Source organism: Acipenser ruthenus, chromosome 4 (assembly GCF_902713425.1).
Source record: "Acipenser ruthenus chromosome 4, fAciRut3.2 maternal haplotype, whole genome shotgun sequence".
Lineage (NCBI taxonomy): Eukaryota > Metazoa > Chordata > Actinopteri > Acipenseriformes > Acipenseridae > Acipenser > Acipenser ruthenus.
The window spans coordinates 65286872-65306803 of NC_081192.1; the positions used below are offsets into that span (position 1 = coordinate 65286872).

General features: G+C 38.8%; 1 protein-coding gene across 2 annotated transcripts in view; it reads left to right on the forward strand.

Annotated features, from left to right (window-relative positions):
* LOC117400569 (FYVE and coiled-coil domain-containing protein 1-like) overlaps nt 1–19719 on the forward strand; it is a 75868-nt gene extending 56149 nt beyond the window's left edge. For both annotated transcript variants that reach the window (XM_034000716.3, XM_034000715.3), the window contains exons 16-18: nt 11122–11332; nt 16976–17085; nt 18390–19719. In XM_034000716.3, coding sequence (XP_033856607.3) covers nt 11122–11332; nt 16976–17085; nt 18390–18465 — 397 coding nt within the window. In that variant the 3' untranslated portion in view covers nt 18466–19719. The remainder of the gene's footprint in view (nt 1–11121; nt 11333–16975; nt 17086–18389) is intronic.
* The last annotated feature ends 213 nt before the right edge of the window (nt 19720–19932 follow it).

Below are 19932 nucleotides of genomic sequence, written 5' to 3' on the forward strand. Positions count from 1 at the left end.
CTTAATCTATTGCCTCAAATTATGGTATAATAAGCGTAGGGTGCCAATACTATTGCCTGCCACCGTAGGTGTGAGCAAGCTCGCTTGTTGGTGGCAATACAATACATCAACAACATTTTCAGCACCAGGTTTGGAAGCAGTAAGAAAATGAAACGAAATACAGTCGTAACAACACATCCTCAGAGCAAATATGTATGTCAAACAGCATTGCCTGCATTACAAGTTAATCATTCAAAATCCCAGTTTAACAAGATCTCTTTTAGCCAAGCATTGAAGATATGCAGAATCTGGCCAACAGAGGGCGACAGAAACAATTATTTAAAGAGTCTGGAAGATGCACTCAGCAGATGGGGATATCTCTTTAAGAAAACCCTTGAAACTAAGAGAAAGTGTCCATAATAAAACAAACACTGTTATGACATTGCTGAAGTGTGATACATGCTCTTTAAGAAGTTTCTTACATTCAGGATATGTTCTAGCATTGAAAAACAGTGTAGCTGATAAACAGGAAAGGTTGCTATGTGCAAGTCTTAGTTCTGACTTTGTAACTGTGGTATGGGAGTGGTAAAATATGGCAGTAATGTATCAGTTTTCACACTATTTCATATTCTTGCCTCACCAATTGTTAAAGTGTTTTCTCACTATCTATAAACTGTTCAAACATTTCGGTTTCAGTGTAATTATACCTCTTCTTGTTTGGATGTTTGGTTCTTGGAAAGACTGAACCTCAGAACGCCATTATAAATATTAACCTTTTCTGTGTGGTTCGGGGGGCAGGAGCTAGGCTCCTCCCCATCCTTTGATCTCCTACCATCAAAACGGTTTATCACAAACATGGACTATAGACCTATTCAACAGGATTTTCAGCGGTCTCAGAGCCAACGCATGCAGGGTCTGCGGTTCCACCGGCCACTCAACCTCTCTCTGCCTGAAAGCTGCCATAGCATCAACCTCCTCCAGATCAGCAGTCTGCATCACTCCTCCCCGGTTCTCCAACAGAATCTCGATCCCCACTCCATCCATTCTTCTGTCCCACCTGAGCAATCTACAAGAGAAGACAAATTCAGGCGAAGAATCAGATATCAGGAAAGTAAATATGTAACAATTTCAATGTTGGTATCTGCTCGATGAGGCAATGCAAAAACATCCATATGTGCAGTTTCTGCAGTGACGCTCATTCAGTAGTCATCTGCCTAGTAGCTCCAAAGTGACTCTCTCCAACACTTAAAGTCTCCACTCCCATAAATATTTCCATTTTAAAACAAAAACTTCTGAATCATCCAGACAAGTGCTCCTTTAATTATTTAATCGATGGACTAGAGAATGTTTTTTCAACTGGACTCAAATCCATCCCTCCTCCTACAAAGCAAAAACCTCCATTCTGCTATTCAAGAGCCCAAGACAGTACAGTCTCTTATTCAAAAAGAGTGTCAGCGCAGGGGTGGTAGCTAGCGGTGAGCCAAGCTTCAATAATAATTGTATATTCGGAATTGGGAGAAAATAATAGAAAACAATTGCCGGCTACTAAATTAAAAAAAAAAAAGGATTTATGGTTTGCCCATTTGCAGCTCCCCGTTTCCAATATTCAGGATTAACTCCACAGGCATCGCCATTCGAAAAATGTCAGGAAAAAAGCATCTCATCACTGACTTGTCAGCATCACGGGGATCAACTTAAGCTTGTTCCTCACGATCAGTTTTCTCTACAGTGCATTACCATATCGGATGCAGTTCATTCAATTAAATTGGCAGGTCGTGGCTCCTGGTTAGCAAAAGCAGATATATCAGACACATTTTAAAGTAATGTCAATCCGCGCTTGTCTTCGCCACCTGTTTGGGATATGCTGGGAAAATAAGTTATATTTTTCTACTCACTTAACTTTTGGTTGCCGCAGCGGCCCAAAAATATTTAATACTCCTCAGAGGCTTTATGCTGAATACTTCTCAATTCGTATCATGTTCCATTTCTGCTCAACCTACTTGATCATTTTCTCTTGAAGCGATCACAAATCTTAAAAGTTTATTTTCAGAGGTTGGTGTCCTGCTTTCAGAAGAAAAAACAATCAGCCCCATTCATTCACTGGAATTTCTAGGAATCATACTGTACACAGCCTTCCTGTATCTAAACTCCATATTCGTTCTCTTATTCAGAACGTTCAGATCAGCAAAACAATCAGGAAATGTGCACTGCTCTTTTTACTGGGACATTTCAATTTTGCAATTTGCATTATCTCCCAGGGTCGGACATTTATATCTTGATTACTTGCTCTTTCATCGACAGCAAAAAACTTGGGACCCCTACATCAATATTTCATCAGAAGCTAGGAAAGACATTAAAATGTGGTCTGCTCTCATACAGCATTGGAACGGCCTGTTTATGTTCTATGATGAATTCCTTTCAGCACCTCACGACCTGGCTTTATTTATGGACGCTTCATTCATGGGATATAGCCTGGCTCCCGCCCCATGAATTGATCTGTGTACGACTTCATAATGGTTGGGGAACAAAACAGACACAGTTGCACAGTTTGTTTACAACAAAGGTTTCCCCCAGAACCCTGAAAACTTACACACTGGCTATTGTAAGAAGCAATAAGCCTTCCATCAGTTAATGTTTGTGTTAATAATTTTTTTATGTGACTGATATTTACCATGGCTAGTTTTCTCAGATGGCTTGCATCAGATAGTTTGGACATTAAGATTAACTATACAGTAATTATTCGTATTTAACTCTATATTATACAAATATATTTTAGGCTGCTGTAGACATCAGTTGATCGGACCTTCTCTTGAGGTGGACATCAACTTGAACCAACAGTACCCTATACAATATTCTAAATATTGAATACATCTAAAAGTACTGTACCATACACAATAAATAATATGCAGTCAATTACCGTTAATATGAATTTCAAGAGACCAGCAAAAAAAATGTGTCTTATCAGTAATTCGTATTATCAGGAATCTAAAGCCAAATGCATACTGTCAGTTTTTATTGAAGTTACAGTAACACTGAAATCAAATTTCAATTACAGAACAATTACAAATATTATGCATTTATAAGTACTGTGCGTTTTTTTTGGTTTTTTTTTAAATACAACTGTAATCAAACTTTTTAAAATGTACATTGCAAATGAACTGCACTTGAAACCTGCATGTCCCAGTCTGATCACATTTTGAAACCACAAAAGCAAGGCTTCCTCCAGATCAGGGTATTGAGCAAATCAGAAACACTGATGACTTGTGTCCAGTTTGTTGTTCATAAGCCTGTTTTATTGTATCCTGTTTTTTTTAGAATGTTGAAATCTGTAGCAACATCTTTCTTTTTCTTGTACAGTGGTGCATTATCCACCACTTTCAACACCTCAACTTTCATCTGCAAAGATAGTGCACGTTTTGAGTGAGCTCAAAGTGCATCATAGGATCTGTAGTCCCCAAACAGCACTAAAATGCAGAACAGATGCGCTAATGTGGGTGCAAGTTAATACATTTCCCAATATCCTTCGAACTAGGGCGTTTCATTTTATTCACATTTTTCTTCCCTGGGAGGGCTCCAAAATAATTTGCACTAACAGGACATTCGTGTTAATCGAATTTGTATAATAATAATCGTACTATTAGAAAATTTGTCTAATCCAAGTTCAACTAATCATAACTAATTTATGAGCGTAAACGAAGAAAGATTTTTAACAGATACAGTATACTACTAATAGAGAGTGAGTTACCTCTGGCAAAAGCACACTGCTTAAATACTTTCTGACAACGCAGTTTAGAGCAACAGAACTCAACAAAATCTCAATCCACAGGTTATATCATGGATTAGATACGGGGTGGGGGGTCAGAATAAAATGCAGCAATGTTTTATTGTATTCTTATTGCAGTAATGCATACAGATCTCAGAGTGCAGAGTTGCTTTGTTTGAATGAGAGATCATAAAACAGGCAAAGATACGGAAGCTCAGTTATGTAAAAAGGAGTTCATATCTACCACGTCATGCTTTTAAACTTTAATTTCCATGAAGCCGCATCCTGGTCAAACTTCACTGGTGACATCTTTCATTCATTCGTGCAGCACTTCCTCTCTATTCCAGTTGTATTCCCAAAATACGATTAATATTGCTATGATAAATGAGTTGTTTGGCACTGCGTTCTTCCTGAGTTTCAGGTAACTACTGTAAATTTAACTGGGTGGCTTATACATGTTTAAACTGTGATTATTAGTTTCTTGCTGATATTGAATGATCTCTCATTCAATGGAACTCTGCACAGAGATCTACATTGCATTACTGCAATAAGAATACAATAAAATAGTGTTGCATTTTATACTGGACTCGTTTTTTCCCCCCAATTACTCTAACCTCTATATCTAACCCACAATGAAAATAACCTGTGCATTGATATTTTGTTGAGTACCATTGCTCTAAACTAGCGTTGTCAGAAAGTATTTAAGTTATTTAAGTAAACATGGCAATGGGTGGCTCGATGGTGGTGCACTTTTGCGCTTAAAGTCATTCACTCTCTATTAGTAGTATACTGTATCTGTTAAAAATCTTTCTTCGCCGTCAGCCCAGGTGGCTGTGGGCAGTTGACAAACTGCCCGGGCAAATACTGAAATTACATAAAATTCGATGCTAATTCGGCATCTGCCCACCGCAGCTGGGCACTTCACCAACTGCTCAGGCATTTTGGCAACTGCCCGATTTCGGCATTGGCCCATAACATACATATTATATACACCTTCTTAACGGTAGTTGTAAACACACACACAATTTCAGATTGTTATAACAATTCTCCAATATACTGAAACTATTAATACATGTATGAGCACAGCGATTTAAGAGTGCACATTGCAGTGATTTGTTGTATTTAATAACTGTTTGATTAAAATGTCCTAAATTATCTTGCCTTTCATTTCAATGTCCACTAGGTGTCCCTCCATTCAAATACACCACAGAAATACTTTGTACAATCAGTGATCAAATTGGTATTTTCATGATGAAACAAATTGTGATTTTTTAATTTGTATGTGTTTTATTCATACTTTCTGATCCTCAATTTGAATATATTATTTTACAGAAATATTTAAAACCATCTGTTTGTTTGCTTGTTTTAAAGTATGTGATCTTTGTATTTCAAACATCACCACTGCTGCATTTTTCTAAATTAATATACAGGTACCTGCAGTGGCGGCCGGTGGCCAACATTTTTGAGTGTTCACACCTCAGAAGACCAAGAACAGGAAAAAATGAAAGTCACACTTAAGGCCAAAGGAAAAAACACAACAAAAAACACTGTAATTAGCAATGAAGTAGATTTTTTTATTATTATTATTTATTTCTTAGCAGACGCCCTTATCCAGGGCAACTTACAGTGGTAAACAAAAATACATTTCAAGAATCACAGTACAAGCAATAATACAATTATACAGTATGATAAAATATGATTCAATGACGGAGCAGATAACAGTGTCAGTGATAGTTACATCAGGATATAATTAAATACAAAATACTACAGATTAAATAACACTTGACAGATTACAGTAGCCTAAAGTACAGGATTAAATGCAGTAAAATAGGAGGCAGATAAGAGCAAGTAAAGCGCATTTAAGGAAGAGTGATAAGTGTCCAGAGGGGGGAAAAAAAGTTCTACAGGTGCTGTCTGAAGAGGTGAGTCTTGAGGAGGCGCCGGAAGGTGGTTAGGGACTGGACAGTCCTGACATCTGTAGGAAGGTAATTCCACCACTGCTGGGTGAGGGTGGAGAAGGAGCGGGCTCTGGAGGCAGGGGAGCGTAGAGGAGGTAGAGCCAGTCTTCTAGTGCAGGAGGAGCGGAGAGGTCGAGTGGGGGTGTAGGGAGAGATGAGGGTCTGGAGGTAGCTGGGTGCAGTCTGGTCAAGGTATCTGTAGACTAGTACAAGAGGCTTGAAATGGATGCTAGTTGTGATCGGGAGCCAGTGGAGTGAGCAGAGCAGTGGAGTTGCGTGGGAGAAGCGAGGCAGAGAGAACACCAGGTGAGCAGCGGAGTTCTGGATGAGCTGGAGCGGACGGGTGGCGGACGCAGGGAGGCCAGCCAGGAGGGAGTTGCAGTAGTCTAGGCGGGAGAGTACCAGGGCCTGGACCAGGAACTGGGTGGCGTAGTTGATGAGGAAGGGTCGGATTCTTCGTATGTTGCTCAAGAAGAATGGGCAAGTGCGTGCCAGAGTGGAGATGTGCTGGGAATAAGAGAGGCAGGGGTCCAGGGTGACTCCGAGGTTCTTAGCTGAGGAGGAGGGAGAGAGTGTGGTAGATTCCAGAGGAACGGAGATAGAGAGATCAGAGGAGGGGGAGGAGGAGGAGGGAAAGAACAGGAGGTCAGATTTAGAGAGGTTGAGTTTGAGGTGATGCGAGTGCATCCAGGAGGAGATAGCAGACAGACAGGTAGAGGTACGGGAGGGGAAGGTGGAGTCAGAGGTGGGGAAGGAGAGGAAAATCTGAGCATCATCAGCATAGAAACCATAGGATGCGATGAGGGGGCCCAGGGAGCGGGTGTAGAGAGAGAACAGGAGAGGACCCAAGACTGACCCTTGGGGGACTCCTGTTGAGAGAGGGCGAGGTGTGGAGGTTGCTCCACGCCAGGTTACCTGGTAAGTGCGGTTGGAGAGGTAGGAGGAGAACCAGGCCAGAGCAGTGCCAGAGATTCCCAGGTCAGCGAGAGAGGATAGTAGAATAGAGTGATTGACAGTGTCAAAGGCAGCAGAGAGGTCGAAGAGAATTAGGACAGAGGAGAGAGAGGCAGCTCGGGCAGAGTTTCGTGAGTTAGTGACAGACAGGAGGGCGGTTTCAGTGGAGTGAGCAGAGCGGAAGCCAGATTGGAGAGGGTCGAGCAGAGAGTGGTTGGACAGGAAAGCAGAGAGCTGGCGGTGTCCAGCCCGCTCGAGGGTTTTGGAGAGGAAGGGTAGGTGGGAGACAGGACGGTAGCTCTGGAGGGAGGTGGGGTCGAGGGTAGGTTTTTTGAGGAGGGGAGTGATAGAGGCTTGTTTGAAGGCAGAGGGAAAGAGACCAGAAAGGAGAGAGGTGTTGAGAAGGGAGGAGATGAAGGGAAGTAGAGCATGAGCAGCAGCTTGAAAAAGGTGAGTGGGGAGGGGATCCAGGGCACACGTGGTGGGTTTGTGACCCTGGAGCAGGGAGGAGAGGTCAGAGTCTGAGAGGGGAGAGAAGGTGGAGAAGGAGGGTCAGTTAGAAGGGGATGCAGTGGGTGTAGGGGTTGGAGCAGGAGGGGGTGCGGGGGAGGGAGAAGTGTTAAAGAGTTTGCGGAGAGGTGTTAAAGAGATTGTATTTTCAGGAACCAGCAGATAATTTATATAGACCTAATAAAAGGCTGATCAGCTACAAACAAACAGTAAAAAAAATAGTAATTTAAAAACACCTAGAAAAAAAGACTGACGCAGCTATCAACAAGATTTAAAAGAAATATCAAATATTATATGAATAATATTAAAATGTACAGTACAGTATATTTAATAACCGACTACCCCAAACAGGTAGTAGTGGTTGGTAAATTAACAAAAAAAAAGAAAAATTGCCAAACACAGCAAGATATTACTGAGCTTGTTAAAGCACTGCTGAAGAGCAGCAGCCTCAGGAGAAAAAGGGACAGACTGCGCAAAATAAAGGCAGATTAAAACTGTGAAAAGAACAAAGTTGAACAAATAACAGTATTCATAAACATTAATTTAAAGTTAGACGAAGTTAGACAAAGATAATTAGGCTTGTGAATTTTATTTTAATATTTAAACAGCTTAAAAGTTTTCTGTATTTCCGCAAAGTAACACACCTTATAAGATTGAGAAGAGACAAAGTCGTGCTGCTGATATTTATCAATCAATCAATCAATCTTTATTTTATATAGCGCCTTTCATAGTGGACCACCATCACAATGCACTTTACAAGATGCAGTGACAACAAGAAAATCCATAATACTTTAACTACAGAGAAATGCATAATACATGATACAGAAAAAAACAATGCATAATACATTAAATACAGTGTTAAGTGCATAATACATGAAATAGTAGAAGCAACATAGCAGCTAATAGCAGATATCAGGCTTAAAGAGCATGGAAAGCAAGAGAGAGCAGGTGGGTCTTGAGAGTTGATTTAAAGTGAGCGACAGTGGGAGCATCACGCACCAAAGCTGGGAGAGAGTTCTAAAGAGTCGGAGCCATGAAGCTAAACAAGCGTTCTCCAAGTGTGGTGCACTTTTGCTTGGGGATAACAAGCAGGCCAGAGTCGGAGGACCTCAGCTTGCGGGCAGGGACATAGCGGGTCAGCAGGTTGAGGAGGTACTTGGGACCTCTTGGCACATGCCCGCTGATCACCATGTTCGTTAACCGGCTGTGCTCCATCCAGACATTTTTAAGCCAATCCTAGCCAGTCCTGGCTAACGGCTGGCTGCTACTGCTACCGGGAGCTCGCATTTCTGAGCGTGCACAGACAGGCTTCAGCCCATTAAACAGATTGGATGAATGGCATTGTTGATGTGCCAGTGTCACGTGAGAGGGGGGAAATGAAACGCACATCACCCAGAAGAAGGGAAACGCAATTCATTAATAAGAGACTGGGGGTTCGGCGAGCAAGCAAACACTGTTAACCGGCCGCCCCTAGGTACCTGTATATGTGTTACTGGTAAAGCCAATTAGTTACTTTGTGTGTTATCCAGCTAATAAACCTTGCTGCCAGTCTGAAAAATCCAGTCATTTTGAATTGATAAGAACATAACAAAATAAGAAAAGGTGTGAATGAGAGAAGGCCATTGGGCCCCTCAATGCTTGTCCAGTTCCTAGTCTACTTTTAACTGTAGTTCAGTGTAGATTTAAATCTGTGTTTTGCTGAGCCTGCAGTTGACGAAAACAAGCACTCTTTGCCTGCCTACAATAACAATAGATATATGTCTTCTATTGAATATTTTTCAATGAATTGTACTTTATTTTAGTGGCACTTTGGAGTTTGGCCCTGATACTTGTCCAAGTCCTAATAGCTGATTATACCCAGAATCTTGTCCACACTGCTTTTGAAAGATCCAAATTAATCATCAGCAACAATGTGACTTGGTACCCCTTTAAATACACCCACTACTCTGTATGTGAAAAATATGTTTAGTCTCAGCTTCCAAATTTTACTACTGGTCTGTGTTCAGTTTGAAAGAGTAATTGGGGTTGACTTTGTTGATCCAGGACATCTTCAGTAGGAACTCAACTTTAAAACAGGAAAGGAGTGGAGCCCTGACAGCCTCACTGTTTTACAACTATTTACCTGGTGAAGGTGCCTTTAAAGGTATTGTGTGGTACTTATTGTATGTCACTCAACATATCCCACAGTGCCCTTATGTAGGTGATCAATTAAAACAAAAAAATCCTAGTATGTAAACCAGGCAACCATCTGGCCTACGTGAGTGAGTTACCCTTACACCTAAATTAATTCTGAGCAAAAGAAAATGGTCTAACCCTTACTAATTTGAAACAGACATAAAATACTGGAAACCGGAACTATAACTGTTCCAGGATTACTTCTATGTGTATAGTAAAAGTGGCCATAAAGGTTATAACCACATAATTTTAAAAAATTATGTGGTTAGGCTGTACTATAATTATGTTTTGCATAATATACCATATTCAGAGAAGAGAAGAGGGTGCCTGATCAAATTTATAGTTTTGGATGGGCATTGTTCTTGCCTATACCTACCAAATGTGTCTGACCACAATAATTCTGGTAATGACGAATTTTATTAAGTGGTTTCAGCATTTATCACAGTTTCCTGTGGGAGTTTTTAGGTTTGCAGAAGTAACCCCCTGAGTTTACAAGACTGCCTTTACTATGGGTTGTTCATATGGCAGTTTGCAGCATAATCCTGATTGTTTTTAGATTTATTTTATTTGTACATCATATTGACTTCAAAATTGCAGTGTATCCAGTTCACACTCCCTCCTGCAACAATGCTTGTGCTCTGATTGAAGTGAGTGGTGTATTGTGAGAACAGAAAACCAGCATTGTTGCTGGAGAAAGCATAAACTGGATAAGCTTCAGTGTTTAGAAGATACATTATTTTTCTCCTGGCAAACGCTCCCTGGTTGATATATGACACATGATGTGCGATATCTCCAAATAGTCATGCAGGGTACCCGAGTGGCTCATCCAGTTAAAGTGCAGGATGAGTCACACAGCTTGGATGGCGCCAGTTTGCGTCTAGGCTGTGCAAAGAGGCCGAACTTTGCTGGAGACACCCGAGGGGGGCGTCACATTGGCTCTTACGCTCCCAGGTGGGGGATGGGAAACCAGCAGTGATTGGTTCTCCTCATCGCGCAACAGCGAACATTACTGGCCAGACACCGAGCACATTCAGAGTGGATAAGAGGCAGGGCCGGTCTGTGTTCTCTGGGATTGGTAGCCTGTCCACCTCTGCTCTGGATTGCTCGGCGTAAAAGCGATTCTGGCTTTAGGCTTGTGAGATCGGAGGATACTCACACACCCTCAGAACGTCTGTGCTGTGTGGGGACTCGCTGCTGTGAGGAGAACAAACATAATTGGACATTCCAAATTGGGGGGAAATAAATAAAAATAATAATTTGTCAGTCTAAATTTTAAAAAAAAATAGTCATAAAGCACTGTTCTATGGAATTTGGACAGCTTTGCTAGAGCAACAGCAAAATATATATTGCAAGGACAGTTTTTGGGAGGCTATTCCGGGTTTGGAAGCATTGGTTAATTGTCACGACTTCTTAATTTAATTTTTAGAAATTTTAAAAAAGCTGTTTGTGTGAACTCTATAGAGTTCGAGAAGTTGCCCTGCCAAAACTTTGAAAAAACATATCTGTATTGTAAAATAGATACATAGATAGGAAATATAACATGTATGTTGGGAACTGTTTACATTAATTTGGAAGTACATGTGTTGTACAAGTGCTAGATGGAATAGTGGGTTAATGTGCTAAGCAGTGCCACAAGAGATACTTTCTTTATGTTCTCAAAAATGTCCAGTTAGTTCTGTCCATTGACAGTGTTGTTTAATGTTACAAAGTGATTTTACTCCTTCAACATTATCATCATCATAAATTATGTATTTTCAGTGAGTTTGTTCTCTTTGTTTGCAGGTTACGAGTCCCCCTGAATATTGAACAGATTGCACAGTTTGGAGATGATAGTAGAGAACTGTTCGTTAAGTCTAGCTGCTACAGCGTCATCCTCATTGCTGTTGAGGAAGCTGGCCCCACCATTAGTTGGGTTTTTTCTTCTGAGCCGAAAAGTATCTCATTCAGCGTTGTGTATCAAGAGTCGGCGGAAAGCCCCTTAGAACAGTCAAAGGTAAGCAGGTTCAGGGGTTTTGTTATGATATCATATGGAATTTAATGTTCATAATGTTGTCCTTTCCTTCACAAACTTAGGTGTCTACGGGACTGTGGCAAAGTGACTTGCAGTGTGCAGGTGTAGTTGGTGCAATGCTCAGGAAAATTACACACAAGACAGTTCAATAAAACAGCTCCTTTATTTGGCTGGGTTGCGTGTCAACAACACTTAAATGATAAGCACGGGCTCTACACAGCCACGTTTATCACTCAGTGCAAAACAAGGGTTTCAGTCCCGAAATAATACAACACTTTATAATAACACCAAACACAGACACGGTCGCTTCTCCAGACAGTCAGTGCTCGTGTGCAGGTGGGGTGAAAGACAACAGTTTGTGAAACAGTGGTGCAGTGTAGTCCAGGTTTTGGTGCTGGCTAGTAGCAACAGCTCCCGGTTTGTGTTAGCTGTCTAACAGTGACAAAAGACAAACAGTTGGCACAATCAAACAAACAAAACACGATAATGAATCACTTCCATTTCCTAAATGGGTCGTTTCAGTAACCGCAATGAAGGAACAGATAGATCGGCCACTTCCACTAGTCACACCCTCTTTCGGTGGCGCGGCCAGTCACATATCCTCCAATCCGTGACTGACACATCGCCTTAAGGCAATGACTTCTAGTATTGTGGCACCACCCCCTTCCTGGATGTCCAGCTTCCAACTGACCCTGGAATGAACTGTCAAACCATCCACTCCGGGGCACATTGTCCCTGTTATACCGTGCCCACAGAGGTCAGGAGGGAGATTGTTGACTCTGATTCATTCGCTCTCTGTCACAGGGAAATACAGGTTAGCTTGCATATTGAAACAGAACCTGTGAATTTAAGCAAATGATCTTGAAAGTTTACGTGGTCCCAGTGTTGGCAAAAGGTAGGGCTGTACTATTGTACTTGACACTGACATTCCTTACGTTTTGAAAACAGCAGTTGATTAAACAAACTAACCGCAGGGTCATACACAGGTCATTTGCTACTTTTAGAATTGCAAATTATCAGCATTGTCCAAATGCCAGGAAGTGTTGTTGATAGTTTAGTAATGCTACTGGGCCAGAAGTTAACCAATGGCCCATCATGGTGAAGGAGGTGCTGTCCTTCAAGAAGTCCTGTCTTCGTGAACATGTATTATCATTAGCAGTCGTAGTAATAATAATCCTAGTTAGGGATGGGATTTTGTCATCGAAAAATATGTAAAAATCACAGCACAGTCACGGCTAAAAATAGACAATTTCACGGAATGGTCACGGCTGCAAAGATTTGAACTTAAATATATTTATTCATGTAATATGCTGTAATATTTTAGTATTTGCTTCTAGTCAAAAGTAAACCATTTTTTTTTTAACAGTACCGCTTAACACTAGAAGGACCGGAGAGATACTCATACTTAGAAGCCCCGCAGCTGTCTTTCTGACGGCTGTATTCAAAACACTGTAAATAGTATAACGAAAGGAGAAACAGTCGGATGTAATTAGTTTTTTTTTTTTTATTGAGTACGTCACAAACATGTGAACAACCAAAGTATATATATATATATATATATATATATATATATATATATATATATATATATATATATATATATATATATGAACATTTATTTTACAAATCAAAACAAGAAAATGTAAATAAATAAACATCTGAACAGATATTGATTTACAACATACCTATTTATAAAACTGAAACGATAGCAATACATTTTTAACTTATCAACAGCAATCGGTTTATTATCAGATGAGCAAAAGCAGCTGACCAACATAGATAAAAAAAAACATTTTATAGAAGCGCACAGCACAAGAAGTTATGAAAAAAAGTCTAATTTATTTTTCTTTTTTTCGACAAAAGGGTATTCCCTTACCTTGAGTCTAAGGCTGTTCACAATCAACACGGGTAATGCGTTTCTCCACGCCACCTTTCTGCACAGGGAACAGCTGTCTGAAGTTTCATTTTTATTGCACTTGCCAACCTGGCATTGGCGTCTCTTGTGGCTCTCAGCGGGGTTGCCAGCTTCAGCTGTGGGTACACACTTGGCAGTCTCCCTCTGTTCCAAATGCTTCTTGCGAAGTTCCTCTGCTAACTGTAAAATATATTCTCTCCTTGGTAAATTATTCTCTATGCATTCTTTGTAAAGTACCCAGGAGTTGATGGCCGCTAGGTTCAATACATTGTAAAACACCTGAACAGACCACCGTCGGGAGCCAGCTTTCATGGAATACTTCCGTGCCATCTGATCCAAAACATCAACTCCGTATTTTGTTGCGTTATAAAACTCCACAGTCTCTAGTATTTATTTTCACTAGTCCCGATGCTAATTGACTGACCAAAACAGCGCAGCTGGCAAGCAGGCCTTCAAAAGGCTGATTGATAACAACAGACTGTCAGTCATTCACTCAGGCAGACAGTAGAGACTAATCTGATTACAGCTAAACACATTGCAGACTGGTAAATAAAAATAATAAAGTAGAATACCGTTCTGTATAATGAAAATACAATTGTTTTATGTGTGGCCGTCAATGCGACTGCTCCCGGGGCTTTTAGGTATAATGTAATATATCTCCTTTATTTCTGCACTCCTGTGTTTCATGCTTTGTGAGAATATTTAATACATACGGACAGAAAGGAACATGAACGCGCAGCCCCATATGTGTTACATGACTGGAGAAAATTACATTTTAAAACCAAAAACCGCCAAAATGACTGCCACGGGGCTTCTAGTGTTAAAAAACAACCGTTACAGGAATATGCTTACCTTTTCATTTTAACATGTATACCTTGTCCAATGTAAGAAATGATCTGAACACTGAAATTGAGTTTTTTTTTAAATTAATCTAAATTGAGAATTGTTTAATATCTTTTTCATTAATGTCTGTTTAAACACAGCTGTGGTTTTGGTATGACAAGATGTACATGAAAAGATTAGAATGATTGTTCTGCATTTACACTGTTGACAGGAAATTGTTTGGGATATTGCTCTGCTAGTTGCTTAGAACTTAATTTCGACAATTTTTATAGTATTCACCTTTATTTGACATTTGCTAACCACTTTAACTTTGCACTGAAACCAATTCAATGGCTCCTTTCCTATTTTCACACTGAGTGGAAACAAATGTCAAAATTCACAGGTCCTGTGACCGCCATGACAAAATCACATCCCTAATTTATTAGTATTACTATTAGTAACATCATTATTAAACATCCCCTTAAGGGATAGCAAAATAGTACATATTTTAATTTAAAACACTTTGGACTAATTGACTTCCAGTAATAATGAAGTAAGAGCTGTATCTGTATTCAAGCTTTAACATTTGCAAGTAGAGTGCATAGAGTGTCAGACAAGCAAACAGGAAAAACAATGACACCATTTAAATGCCTCAATTTCAAACCTATGGTTGGGTAAACATTTTACACAAGAGAACATCTATAAATATATTCCTTGTATAGGGCCAGTGACGTATATGTGGGATCTTGCTCTAAGGTACATGTTGACATGCTTCAGAAGGCTACTTCCTTTCGTGACAGAGAAATGTATGTGGTGTAATTAATCTCAACAGGCAGCACATCTCGTTTAACCTCTTTAACCTCAAAAACAAAGTAGGATAGACAACATTTTTTTAACAGTATTTTAAAAACGAGCATCCTACCCCCTGAGAGTTTAACCAGTTTCACTCTTTAGATTAGACCCTGCCTTAGAGCTGGAGCTAAAATGAAAGCTAAAGGATCCATGGAGTTCTGTTATTGTTAGTGACAATCAATCCAAATTATGCAATAGCTAATAAGAATGCTTTCTAAAAGTGAAGTGGAGAAGAATATTAATGTTGCGCTATGCTAATATGCTTCCCCTGTCATTTCGCCACACAGTGTTTACTTGAACAGTTGGTAAACATGGCAATTAATGATCTACGCAGAAAGAAAACACTAGAAAGTCATTTAGAATAGAAATAATATGATATAAAACATATCTTTTTGGTACCCTTTAATACTACATTCATTGTTCTCTTTGTAAGAAGGTATATTATTCTTGAGGGACTGCTTCTTCTGGCTCCCCGCTGTGTTCCAGGAACCAGATGAACAGGGTTGATGAATCCATTATTTTATATATATATATATATATATATATATATATATATATATATATATATATATTCTCTTTCAATACTTCTTCTGCCTGCTAAGGGCGCTAACACCAATGTGAATGGGTAAGCATTGTGGTGCAGCCTTTAACGGCTGTAAAAGTAGCAGGCAAGAGGCAAAATGAGGCAGTTTAAGCACTCTTGTGCATATTTATTTACAAACAAAAAATAACAAAAACAGTTCCTTAAATAAAGGGTACTGTGTCTTTAAATATCGCACACTCTATATATAATGAAGCCCAGGCAGAGCAAGTATAGAAACAAGTGGAATCTTTATTAACAGCTGCAGATGCTGGGCTGGCAGGTAATCGTCTCTGGGTGTTGTGGAGGTAGTTACCTGCTTTCAGTCCGTGGAGATATAAAGGAGAATTGTAGTCCTTCCTTTTGGTTTGGCTGATGTGCTTTGCTTCTTGCCCTGGGTTCGTCTCCCCACAAGTGGAGAGACTGCTCATTTGGCCTACACCTGTGGCCAGGCTTAATTGATTGTTAATTAAGCAATTAAGTTCCTGCCACAGTCTGCACTTGTATTTGGCAGGGATAGTATTAACCCCATTATCCCCAACAAACTGGAAGAACAACAGTATAACAGGGCTTGCACCCTGTCACATTGTTCTTATGTGTATTACAGTACAGTGTTTTCCTATGAAGTTAAATCTTAAAAGTAATTGCTATACAGAATGTAGCCTATATAAAATGATTTCTTTCTGGCCAGTTGTAATAATTGAGTTTTAAAATAATGCACCTAGCTAAGATGCAATGAATATTTCTGTAGGTTAAGCTTAGCAAGTCATTCACAGCAAAAGAACAGAGTCGCTCAAAAGTGAGTCACAAAAGTGGTATGTTTGCATCAACCCACAGCACTCAGTTCTTGCGTTGGATGTTGATGATGACCTCAGCTGCATAATTAGTTCTGCACTGTAAGTCAGGCATACCCTTTTGTGTAAACCTCAACATGTAGAATAATAGGAACTTTTTTTTTTGTTTGCTTGGCTTAGGATGAAAATCACAGTATTTTCCACTCAAGGCTCAGGTGTGGTAGCTGTGATTTAGTGTACATTTGAGATTTAGGAGGTGTACTGAAACCAGGAACATCTGCAGTGCTTACCTTACATGTAGGTGGTAAAGCATGTGGCATCAGGCAAACAAGGCCTGTTAACACCTGTGTTGTTCATAACCGTAATGAGAGATTTGCTTGTCATTATCTTCCAATGTAGAAACTTATTTGACCTTCTATTGGTTTTTGTTGTTTTAAAGGGGTGCAATTGCAATCGCGTAATATATGATTGTCACAGAAAAAACAGGTACTACTGTAGCATGTTCTACATTTGGTGTTGTTTGCACTAGTTACAGCAGAGGTGAAATGTGGCATTCTATATATGGAATAACTGGACCAAGGGCTTGATGTGGTGTCTCCTACTTCTGAAGTACTCCTTTATACCACAGGAATTAAAAGTGTTTGTGTCCAATTAATTCACAGGTTTTAATTCCTTTGACTCGCTGCAATTCCCACCGGGAAACCATTCAGGGTCAGCTGAAAGTCAGGAATCCTGGTTCCTACATGCTCATATTCGACAACTCATTTTCCAGGTATGTCCTTTAAAAAATATTTACAATGTATATATTAATGCCTGCTAGTTACATCATCATTTTGTTTATTAGTGTTTACTTTAAATTATGTTTATTTATAATTCATATTTAAGCAGTTGTATAAAAAAGTAACAGCACAAAAAAAAACAAAATCTGTTTAATAACTAGCTGAACACTATTGTATTTCATTTTTATTTGGTATATAATAGTATTAATATCTGCCACAGCAGTCATTACCTATGTATAGGGGTCTACTTAAATCGCGGTAAATTTACAGTTTTTTCACAGGTATGTTGCGGAATAAAATTAGGATTTTGCGGACATTTCGCGGACCTTTTTAAACATTAAATAAAACTAAGTAGACAGTATTTCAGAACACTATAAATCTTAAAAATAGTGGTACTTGCTTCCTTACAAAACAGAGTGCTGGCATTTGTTAAAGGCAAGCATGCAGCATCCCCCTGCAGTTGACTTGCCCATACATTGAGACTGCACGTCTGCATCCACTGAATTGGTTGGAAGTTAAAGCAAAGCTTTGCCAAGTTATACAGATGAATCGATTAGAAACACTCCCAAAACTCGTTTACCCAAGGGCATCTGGCATACTTTAATATAGGCAATGTATGCAGCACGTTCGTTGTCATATTAATTGTCCCATCCAATAATTTTTTTTATTAGTACTGAGTCAAAACAAAGAGAACGTGGCTAGTCGGGTCTAAAATTCCAACTGCGAAAAAGTAAGCAGTAGGTTGAAGCGAGGTGGCTGTGCTGGATCGTTTTAGTCCTGATTTAACTTGCAGACAGGAATACTTCTTGTCTGGGCTGACTTTCCAGTTTGGTTTCTGAAAGCTGTTTATTTTACGTTCTGTTCAGCAGCCTCTGTGGTAGCCTTTTGTTAATGTGTGATTCTGAAGCTAAATAGCGATCGATCGTATTTTCTCCAAAGACACATTAACACAAAACAATTACCTCAGTCTGCATGTACAGTTTCTTTGGGAAATAGCTTGAAAAGGTCATCAGCCGAAATATACTTTTGGTTTTTTGTTGTCCATTTCTGGTATTTTACGTCTAATGCTGAAAACTAGATTTTAGCAACCTAAATCAAAACAATGCAGCACTGACTTTGCCCCACCCCCTACTGCACAGTACAGAGCACATAAAAGCAGTAAAGACGCACTGTTTGTCATTTGAATAGTAAACAAGAACGCTAGCTCCCTACCTATGATTGACCTTGGATTTTTATTAAATGTACTTTTTTAACTTTTTTCTGTAACATTTTTTTTTATTTTTTTTTTATTTTACAGATTCATCTCAAAGAAAGTTCGTTACAACTTGACAATTGAGAAACCCATAATCTACGATGGAAGTGATTACCCATAATATTGGAATTCTTCTTATTTATTGTTTTATTTTGATTTTAAAGCACCCTCATTCTCCTTATGCCACAGTCTCTGGGTGCCAAGTACTACTGTGTGTGTGAAAATGAAATGTGCAGTTAGAGTAGGGGATTTTTAAAAAATGTACTGAGGTTGCATGAGATAATCCTGGAGAGCAGTAAAACCACCTTCCAGGTGCAACTTCTTGTGTAAATGTCAGCCTCATAACATATCATAACATAACATTTTCAAATGCAAAGCAGAAAAAATCCAAAATAAAACTCAACAAAAGCACTTGTGCCGTAGTATGTAGAGAGACATAATCTCTTTTAATTTGTAATGTACAGTATAGAATTGCCCAGATCCTAGATTCAAAAGGGTCATAAACCATTGATCATGGGATTTAAAACTCATTTACACACGTATATTATTTCCCCAAAGCTTTTGATTGCTGCTCCCAAAACAACAGGGCAAAATCTATTTACAGTGTCTACTGAGCCCTGCATGTATCAGGGAAAAATAATGTTTGTATTATTATGTTATAAAATACTAGGACTTTTAAAATGTTATTGATAGACAAGGGTATTTATTTTCATGATGTGTCTTTGCTCAGTTAGCAGCGTAACCAATATCTAATATACTGCCACTGGGTAAAAAGAAATTGAACTGCTTATTTTATTTACATTGTCACTAGTGACCCTGTACCTGCTGAAGTGAAGTGTGTATGCGTATACATACACACTATATATATATATATATATATATATATATATATATATATGAGAATATGCCTATAAACTGTATGTGGTGTGAATTATTTTGTGTTTAAAAAAGTATATAAATCTCAAAACTACTTTAACATAATTTAATTGTAAAAGCTAATAATGAGTAAGTTTGTGTAGCAAACATCAGTGTTGATAACATACCGCAATGATATGTTGAATTGCAGTGGGGTAGTCTATACATTGAATGACTTTTTAGCACCAGGGTTTATTAATGGTTTTATATAGATTATTCATACTTCATACTGATTATTAACCGCAAATGTAGTGTCATATGTTATTTTATTTTTTTAATTACCAACTGTTGTATTTGCTATATTTATAGAAATCTAATAACACTAAAAGGCTGTTGAACTTGTATTTATATTTATACCCTGTAATTTCCTATTTGAATGCTGACAACCACTTGCAGTATATTATATACACATATACACAGTATATATATATATATATATATATATATATATATATATATATATATATATATTTCTTTTTTTTAGATATTTATGAGATAGTGAATTTGATGCTACTTTTCTTGGTACAGCAGCTAGTAATATATATATATATATATATATATATATATATATATATATTTTACAATACAAATTGTATTTTTATAAAAAGCCAACAATGTGTGGTTTTTTAATGAAAACATTTGATTAAAACTATATATGCAATGTTGCACACAC